Raw genomic sequence first — 9609 nt, forward strand, 5'->3', positions numbered from 1 at the left:
CACACGACCCTAAAGATTAGCACATATAACACATATATTCGTAACACATATAACACATATGTGTTATATAACACATATAACACATGGTTTCTTATTTTTTAAGTCCAAATTGTTTGGATATTCGTAAGAATGTAATCCCATTAAAATAATATTCCTTGAAAAAGAAAAAAAAAACAACAAACAATAAATCTCTCAATTTAAATCTATTTTTTTCAAGAATAATAACATTAAAAATAATAAAATCAAATACTTAAATTATATCAGTGTGAAGAGTGTATAACAATTAGTATAATTACGTTTATGCAAAGTTAAAAAAAAAAGCTTCTAACGGTTAAAATAAAAACTAAAAAACATAAAAACAAAATTTTTAAAATATGAATCGCTTCCTAAAAAAAACAAAAACAAAATTAGCACGCACTTTATGGTTTAGTTCATGCGTGCTATGCTCAATTGTAAAACATTTAAACACAAAATCAATAAATTATGAGTCATATATAAAAATAAAAACTCAAACCAAACTAGAATTCAGTAGAAACGATCCTAACATGTAAAGCATGGTCCAAGCTTATTAGTAACCCAAAACAAATGAATTTATTTTAAAAATATTTAAAAGTATGACAGTAAAAAAAGGAAAAATATTAAAAATGAGTACATGTAGAAGAAAAAAAAAGGTAAACAAAAGGTTTATCTTATTTATAACACTGGTCACACTTTCGTTTTAGTTTAAAGTTATAATGAAAATATAAAATATGTCCAAACTAAATCAAAAACAATCATTAATATATGATAACAACAATGCCACACAAATGAATGACAAAATATAATATTAGAATAAGAGAAAACAACAAAAGTAGCCAAACTAATACGAAAAAATGTACAAAAAATCAACAATTTATAAAATATAACAATAAACAAAGAACCATAAAAAAATTAACATTAGCAAACAATCCCGTACAATGCGCGGATGTCCTCAGCAAACAACCCCGCTTGGATGTCCTCTCTCTAGTAAACAACAACGGTGGATAAGTTACAAACTACACTAATCGAATCATAAATGATTAAGCGATAAACAGAAAAAATGGATAAAAAAATAAAGTAGATAAACTCGAAGCCCTTAATAATATATTCATGTGCATAACATATATTTCAAAACGTTAACAACTATTTCATTTCAATACTCCACTCTATATATATATAGAACTCTCAAACTTTAAGAGACCAAATCTTAAATTACTTTTTCATTTCTTTTCTCGATGATAAACTCGTCGAGAGAAGCGAGAAAAAAACGGAGATTGATTCGTGAAGGAAAACGAAAAATTGAACATGACATAAGTACAGAGCTAATCGTGCGGATCTCTCGAGTACTCACAAATGATGACAGAGATTTTTTGAAACTTTGCAATGGTGCTAACAAATATATAGTTATGGCATGGACAGACGACACTCAAGAATACAGAACAAGTGTGGAAACGGGTTTCAAAGGTCAATATGTAATGTTTAATGATGAATTTGTGATTCCTTTAGATTCTCATACACGGTATCTATACATTGAATTGGCTAGAGGATATTCGTTGAGGGAATCTAGAACATCACAATGAATTGTTGTAATGGGTCGTGCAAAGATTCGATTACCTCCTCCAACTAGTAATACAAATGAGTGTTAAAATTTGCCAAGAACCTCTTTACATTGATCTCCGTCTTATGCTTAATGGGCCTTCAACTAGGCTAAGTATCCATTAGGTTATTTTAAAAACGTACGTTAGATGATGAGAACATGCAAAACTCTAGGGATTCATTTGTAAAATAAAGCACTTACTTTTCACGGGATTAATAGTTTCCGTATTTACAAAATAGCCCCTAAATCCTAGAAACATTAGTACTGCAATGTGCCGAAATTACCAAAATGGTCACATTAAAACCACTTAACTACCAACTAGCCCTATTTTTCTACGAGTCTACGAGACTACGACCATCCATTTACTGATTTTTGTTTTTTTCCATTTTTCTTGCTAACCTATTTTACCAACAACGTGTAAATCATTTTCACTTTTTCTCCCATAATTACCCTCCAAGGAAATGACCAAACTACCCTCCAAAGACGGTCAAACACAGTCTTCTTCGTCCTCGCCTAGAAACCTCGCAAGCAAATCGTCGTTCCACTCACACGACTCACTCGCGCTCACCTCGTTTGTACTCCACGCGCCGCCGCCTTCTTTCTCGCCACCGTATTCGAAACAGTACAGACCACTAGCGTCGACGCTTGCCATTGCCGAAGCGTCGCTGTCCGAGAACGAAGGCCCGCAGCTCTCTTCGTTGACGTTGATCGTGATGTAACCGGAAGAAGACTGAACAACCAACGGAACCGCGTACGGATCGTCGATAAACCTCACTCTGAAACCCCCCTCGCCGGAAAAGTTCGCTCCTTCGATCTCCGTCGTCGTCATTGTCGTCGTCGGTGAAGATGATGATGATGACTCAACGAGACTCATGATTTCATCAGGCGTATACTCGTCGACGACTAGCGTATTCCTCGTCGTCGTCGTCACTTCCTTCTCCGCCGTCTCGTCTTCTTTCTTCCTCATTTCGTCTTCCATTCTCTCTCTCTCTCTCTCTCTCTCTCGGAACTCAAAAGAGAGGAGTCAAAATTATAAAGAATGAGACCGTACCACTACTGTTGTGATATTTGTTTCTTGCACACTTTATATATATACAAAAAGTGTAGACATATATATACATGGAAAATATACATTTTTTTGGTGATAATATCAATAAAATACAATGAACTGAGTCCTGTAATTATTAAGTCTATAAGCTGTCTTTTTTTGTTATTGAAAATATGTTACACGTTTTACTAATAATATAATTTTAGCATTTGCTTTCGTTAAAAGTCCACCAAGAAAATATGAAGACAAAGGAACAAGGATCTTAAACTCGTGATGATATAGAGTAATGTTGATAGTTACTTTCAAAATTCATAGTATCATACACTAATACTTTTATGTAAAATAATTTTAAAAAGGAATCCAGGAAAAGGTATGGAAAAATTGATGAGGAGTTACTAAAATTAGGAAGCTGGTCGGTGAGTAAATTTTCAATACACCACTAACTTATGTAGTTGGACTTTTCTCTGATAAAACCAAAAGTGGGTGGATATTTTTCTTTTTCTTTAATGTTCTCTCTTTCTCATATATACCAAACGAAAAAGAAAAAAAAATGAAAAGACAGAATTAGTGATGTGAAAAGACGTTAATAGGTCTCGAATTGATTTCGAAACTTACAGGGACGTGCCATCTGTTTGGTCACTGTGGACTGTACACTTTTTTGTTTTCCCTTGCAGCGATGCGACGCTGACATATTTTTTATATTCATCGATACAAACACACGATTTTTATGATTCCATTGGTCCAAACGCAACAACCAATCAGAATATGGAATGGCTTTATATGTGTTAAAAATCCAATTTTATTAGTCGAACCGGTGGTCTGTACCGGAGTTGTAAAGGAAGATCATGCTTGCTAGCTCATAAAACGTGATATGTACATTCAAATTAAACAGAATCTCTTGTTTCTCTTCTAACATACAAACATCTCTTTTAACTAATTTGTTGACACTGGGAATGATGATCTCTTCTTGGTTTCTTCGATTAACCGGTTTCCACTTCTAGGAGGCAAAGAGTTGCTTGTAAGACAAGCCACCAGCTTCCCTTCCGTCTTTTTAACTTACAAGGGCGGCAATCAAAACTCCAATGTTCTGTAGCTGGCAAAAGATCGTTCAACGCGAACCGGATCTTAACATGACAGTTGGTGTCCCGTGTTCGCTCAAGCTTCCTGTCGATAATCTCCTCATCTTTTGCCAGAACCTCTTGCCTCGACCCGAGGCCAAGGGACCTGAGTTAGACTGTCTCTCGAACCTCCCTGACCCTGTGTACATATCCGACACTGAAAGTCCTCTTTCTGTGTCAGGCTCAGAGTCGTAATTCGGTAGCAACGGATACCGAGCCATCCTCCCTGAGCCTCCACCACAAGAGCTCTCAGCTCGTGTGTCATCTCTCAGATCGTCTTGAGTTATTGAAGTTACAGAGTTAAGTTCTTTAGCTTCATCGCATTCGTTGCTGACAAGTTTCAAAGCTTGCACTACTTCTCCCATGAAAGGACGGTGCGATACTTCCGGTTGAACACACATCGAAGCTATCGCCGCAACTTTAGCTATGCTATCGAATGAGATCTCGGGTCCTAAAGACCGATCTATAATAGCTGCAAGCCCCTCTGTGCTTGTGAGAAAAGACCGAGTCCATGCAACTAAGTTCTCCTGTCCTGCTGGTTGAGTCATATCCACCGGTTTCCTCCCTGTTAGTAGCTCGAGAAGCACAACTCCGTAGCTATACACATCACTCTTCACCAAAAGATGCCCAGTCATTGCGTATTCCGGTGCCACATACCTATCAAAAAGCAACATTTATAAGTTAAAATCTGAACAGGAACAAAAAAAAGTTTGCAGCAGTTTGTACCAATTGTGATTTTTTTTGTTATCTTACCCAAAAGTACCCATAACACGAGTCGATATATGTCTGTTATCTTCATCGTCAAGGGCATTTCGAGCCAATCCAAAGTCAGAGACTTTAGGTGTGAAATCGTGTTCAAGAAGGATGTTGCTGGACTTGAAGTCTCTGTGTATAACCCGGGGGCTAGAGTCTTCGTGTAAATACGCTAAACCACGGGCAGCACCAAGAGCTATCTTTAACCTAGCATCCCAATCTAATGGCGAAGATTCTTTATCGATCCCTGAACAAGAAACAGAAAGAAAACAAGAGATTTAGCTTCAAATATAAGAAAACCAAAACCATATCTTACCAAACCAAATTGATATATATTTAAGGTCTGGAAAACATACCGTGGAGGTGAGATTCAACGCTGCCATTTGGTATGAGTTCATAAACCAGGGAACGGTTACGATCTTCGATACAAATACCGATTAAATTCACAAGGTTTCTGTGATGAAGACGGCTAAGCATTTCAACTTCAGCCAAGAACTCTCGGCTACCTTGATGGTCATCTCTCTTCAACACTTTAACTGCTACTTTAGTTCCATCATCAAAAACACCTTCATAAACCTTTCCGAATCCACCTTCACCAAGAACCCTCGTTTCATCAAAGTTATTAGTAGCTTTCACTATTTCGCTTGCGGTGAACGTCTTTGCAGAGAGAGTAAACGGAGCAATGCTTGATTCAAATGACAATGAAGTTGAGCTAAACCGGCTTCCCGTTAAAGATCTCGCTGAGCCTGCACATTCAACTTAGTTATATTTCCTGTTTCTTCCTACAGCAACAGTAGTAGTAACTAACAAGGGTGCCTTATCAGTAACCGTTTTTTACCTGATGGTTTCGAGAGGGAAGGCAGCGAAGAGCGAGCAACTGGTGCTCTTTTAGAAAGACGCCGCTGATCTCTTTGTCGTCGGAAAACCAAAAACCAAACGATAACGAAACATAAACCGATAAAAGCAGCTGCTGATAAAACAATCACAGCAATACTTCCGGCGTTGAGATCCTTCTTGTGGGGCTTCTTTGGAACATCAACTCCGATCGGTTTGACTGCCCTTCCATTATTAGTACCGGAGTATGGTCCTTGATCTATAATGGTCATACCAGAAGTTGGCGGAGAAGCAGGTAAACCAGGATAACGAACGTAAATCACGTCGTATCTGCCAAAGATTGGTTCATCTATATAGACTTTTTTACTCCAGAATCTCTGGTAAGTCAGCATTGCAGTCATGTTCTCGAATTTATCTCCGAGAGGAACTAAATCGATAAGAACAATGGATTTCTCGGGTTGTTCACTAGCCGCGTTAGCTCCCATTATACGGACTTGGCTTTGTTTCATGAAAACTCCAGCACTGATTTCCCGAGCAAATTCTGAAACCATAGGGAAGAAGTCGTAGAGCGCCATGCTAAGGCGCAGCTCAACCTGAATTGGCCAAACACAACCACATGGAGATCCTGGAGGTGTGTTTGTGTACGGTTCCAAGCAAACAGTTGAAGAACAATCTACAGAACACAACAACAGCAATTAGTTTCACACCGAAACAAAACAGTTTTGTTCCCAAAATATATGAAAAAAAATCTTTAAGAACCTGAATTAGGGGGAGGAGGAGGAAATGCTTGAAGCGGTGGACCGAGTGGGAATTTCCGAGATTGTGAAGGTCTTGAAGAGGACCTGAGAGGAAAAACTTTAGGACAAGCAAACAGAATTTAGGATTTCACATCAAGCAAAGAGGTTAAATATAAAACAGATATAACAAATTTTGTTGTCCGAAGATTATGAGCAGAGTCAAACCTTGGGTTGGAGAAGGTGCTGGAGCCGCGGAGATGCGTTGCATAGAGGAAGAGATTGGAGCGTGAGCAGGAGAAATCAAAGATGTAGGAATGTGAGAAGAAGGAGCATGGTGTGCTGATGGAGGAGGGGTCATTAAACCTATAACAACAACACAACATAAGAAAAACAGAGAATTAAGATCACGAGAAGTGTGATGACTGACCAATCTAAATATCTCAAAGTAGAAACCTTTACGATGGTTTGACTTCTTTGGAGATATTGGATGCGGTAATGGTGGTGAAGGAGCTGGACTATTTGTGATCTTCTTTCGTTCTTGATGATGTCGATGGTTTGGAGGTAGAGGAGGAGATGATGAAAAATGGCGGTGATCATTACTTGGTGTAGAATCTGGCGGTGGAGTAGTAGTAGATGGAGATGTATGATGAGAGTGTCCGTTGAATTTTGGAGCTGAGGGAGCTATCAAAGGAGGAGAAGCTGTAATATAATAATAAAATGATTTTAGTCTTCTTGATACCGGAAATAACGGTAACTTATATGATTGATGCCTTCAAAAAAATCTAACCTTTATGTGGGACGACAGGTAAGGGTTTAGCAATTTCATTTGACGGTGCAGCACCTGGACTTCTGTTATCATCTCCATTATCGCTGGGCGGTGGATGTTTTACTGGATTCGCAGCATGGTCTAGAAAAGAAGAGGAAATGTTGATGTTCAGGATATGGTTTTTTAACGGATAAACACACATTCAAAATTTGAGCAAACCTGGTGAGACAGCAGGGGATTCTATTGGGAAAACCGGGTGCGTAGTTGGCGGATTTCTTCTTGTTGGAGTTGAGGTGGGCACTGCACAGTTTGAGAGATATCTCAAGATAATAAACAGAGACATTTTTGCAACAATATGAGGAAACTATATACAGAGTAAGTAATTCTGCAAAAGCATACCAGGTGAGCTAGAGGGTGTTAACGTTGGTAAGACGGGATGAACTGGCGGGGAAATGTCAATTGATATTGTTGGTGGAGATGCAACTGAATTCAGAGACGAAAAATGAGTTTATGCCATAAAACGAATTCGAAAGATAAATAGAGTAAGGGGAGAGCAAAACATGGTACTATACCAGGAGCAATAGGCTTTTCAACTGGATGCTTGTGATTGTCAGAAGAATTTCTAGGAGGTACACTGCTCGGTGTAGGCGGAGGCAGAGCCACAGATGGAAATGGAGGAATATCTGAAACAGGGGATGAAACCGGGCCTGCGGAGTAGACAACATTGCAAGCTAAAGCTTCAAGATTTATGCTAAAGTTTCAAGATTCAAGTTACAGACTAGACAACATTGCAAGCTAAATCTTCAAGATTTATGCTAAAGTTTAAAGTTTCAAGTTTCAAGTTAAAGACTAGAGAACATTGCAAGCTAAAGGATTCAAGATTTATGCTACAGTTTCAAGATTCAAGTCAAAGACTAGAGCACATTGCAAGCTATAGATTCAAGATTTATGCTAACGTTTAAAGTTTCGAGATTACAGACTAAACATTGCAAGCTAAAGAATCAAGATTTTAATCACTATATATCAGGAACTCGCAGTATATACGCATACCTGGAGAAACTCTTCCTGAGAAAGGAGGCTCCTTTGGTGCATCTCTTGGAATGAACTGAGGTGGTGAAGCAGATGGTACAATGGGCTGAACCAGAGGCGAATTTCCCGGTAAATCCTTCACAGGTACTGTAGCTGGAGCTGAATTAGAATCAAAACCCAATTAAAAAAAATTGAATTTTTAATACTCAATTCAAGTTCCTTTTTTTTTGTTTCAAAAGTGCCTGCCAAGTGTTCGATTAATTGTCTATAAGAAGAGATCAACACTTCACCTGGAGCAACAGGAACCGAGACGATAGGCTCACCGGTCGGCGCTTCACTTCCGATGGAATCTGACGGTGGTGGAGCTGCCACGTCAGCTACAGGAGGAAGAGACGGTTGAGAAGGTTGAAACGGTGGCACATTGCCGGATTTATGAGATTCAGGTGAATGACTCGGTGCTTGACCAAACCCTTTTGAAATTTCCGGTAATGGAGACGGTGGTGATGATGATAACGGAGATACCAAATCCAATCCTGAAGTTAAAAAACAATTAAACCCAAAAATTTGAGATCTTTATAAAAAAAAAACACATTTTTTTCTCAATTGCGTCGCATTGTGTTTGCAATAAAGTTTCCTTTTTTATTGAATTTAGCAAAAACCAAACTAAAAAAAAGGTTTCAAATTTACCAAATTGATCAATCCCAAACTAATCAAAAAAAGTTAAAACAAATAATTGGCTTTTTTTTTGTTAGGGCAAATGAAATTAAAAAAGAACAGACCTGAGGAAGAAGCAGCAACTAAAACTGATGAAACAAGAGAGATCCTAAGAAGGAGAATAAAAATCTCCATTCCATAGAAGAGATCAAAGCTTCCTCGATGATCACGAGGAAGACTGAAAAAAAGAATTGATTGATGGGTTTTTTCAATCTTTAAAGCTCTCCCAAGTTTAAAGCAATCGTAAGTGTGGCACAAGGAGATGAAATGACTTCAAACGCAAGAAGAAGCTCTGCAGCAAAGGAACAGTGATAAAGAAGCAAAGGAATGATTTTTATATTTTTCTCTCTTTTAATGTTCACAAAAAAAAAAAAAGAGAGATTAAATTAAAGACAGGAACTGAGTTTGGTGGAAGAGAACGGTAGTAATCAAAAGATGTATTGTGCAATTAATCTCTCATGTTTGAACAAAAAAAAACGTTTCTTTCTTCTCTCAATTGGTCACAAGAGATCAAGAGAGAGAGAGAGAGAGAGAGAGAGAGAGATTTGATTTAACAGAAAAGGTGGGATTTTTTTTTTGAAGAAGAAGAAGGTAGTGGGATAGTGTCAATGGAGGAAAACTAGTGTGTGTGTATTTGTCTGAGAAGAGCCTAGTGGGGTTTTAGAAACCATTTGTTTATTATTGACCTCTCTTTTTTTATTTTTTGCTCTCTTTGGATTGAAGAAGTGAATTTAATTTAAAATTCTTTTTGTGTTCCATGAAAGTGCTATTATGTTAATTTAGTCAAATAGATTTCCTACACATGTATGTTTTAATTTCATTGGGTTTTGAGAATTATGTGAAATAAAGCGTTTCCCAAAACATAAAAAAAATTAGAATTATTTTTACGTTCTAATTAGTTGTAGTGAGACAAAGATCTACATATAATTGAATCTTTACGAATGATTAACCAACCACCGTTTTTAATTTATTTTTTGGATTTATTGATAAGTAAA

The 9609-nt window shown here is 37.5% G+C and overlaps 2 protein-coding genes across 5 annotated transcripts; both read right to left on the bottom strand.

The window, feature by feature from the left end:
- Positions 1-1795: 1795 nt before the first annotated feature.
- LOC104733699 (uncharacterized) lies at positions 1796-2683 on the bottom strand. The gene has a single exon (XM_010453259.2). It carries the CDS (start codon positions 2592-2594, stop codon positions 2103-2105), a length of 492 nt encoding a protein of 163 aa, XP_010451561.1. The 5' UTR covers positions 2595-2683; the 3' UTR covers positions 1796-2102.
- An 810-nt stretch (positions 2684-3493) lies between these two features.
- LOC104733706 (receptor-like serine/threonine-protein kinase ALE2) lies at positions 3494-9352 on the bottom strand. 4 transcript variants are annotated; one of them, XM_010453267.3, is made up of 14 exons: positions 8680-9352; positions 8191-8433; positions 7922-8059; positions 7444-7578; positions 7271-7354; positions 7091-7171; positions 6893-7012; positions 6559-6804; positions 6331-6468; positions 6128-6223; positions 5373-6041; positions 4891-5280; positions 4535-4781; positions 3494-4438 (listed from the first exon to the last, which is right to left on the bottom strand). In XM_010453267.3, the coding sequence occupies exons 1-14, from the start codon at positions 8747-8749 to the stop codon at positions 3772-3774; spliced, it is 3324 nt and encodes a 1107-aa protein (XP_010451569.1). In that variant the 5' UTR covers positions 8750-9352; the 3' UTR covers positions 3494-3771. The 4 variants fall into 4 exon arrangements, with proteins under 4 accessions (XP_010451569.1, XP_010451577.1, XP_010451572.1 ...); XM_010453275.3 differs by having other exon boundaries at positions 7922-8047; positions 8680-9306; XM_010453270.3 differs by having other exon boundaries at positions 7922-8053; positions 8680-9283.
- Positions 9353-9609: the final 257 nt, after the last annotated feature.

The sequence above is a fragment of the Camelina sativa genome, chromosome 2 (genome assembly GCF_030686135.1).
Source record: "Camelina sativa cultivar CO46 ecotype springtype chromosome 2, ASM3068613v1".
In the NCBI taxonomy this organism is placed as follows: Eukaryota; Viridiplantae; Streptophyta; class Magnoliopsida; order Brassicales; family Brassicaceae; genus Camelina; species Camelina sativa.

Excerpts from the sequence above, each read along its gene's own strand:
- LOC104733699 (XM_010453259.2), bottom strand. The coding sequence starts at position 2,594 with ATGGAAGACGAAATGAGGAAGAAAGAAGACGAGACGGCGGAGAAGGAA.
- LOC104733706 (XM_010453267.3), bottom strand. The coding sequence starts at position 8,749 with ATGGAGATTTTTATTCTCCTTCTTAGGATCTCTCTTGTTTCATCAGTT. Across the intron at positions 7,355-7,443 it reads TGAAAAGCCTATTGCTCCTG|TTGCATCTCCACCAACAATA; the intron begins GTATAGTACCAT and ends CTCTGAATTCAG. Across the intron at positions 6,469-6,558 it reads GAAGTCAAACCATCGTAAAG|GTTTAATGACCCCTCCTCCA; the intron begins GTTTCTACTTTG and ends TTGTTGTTATAG.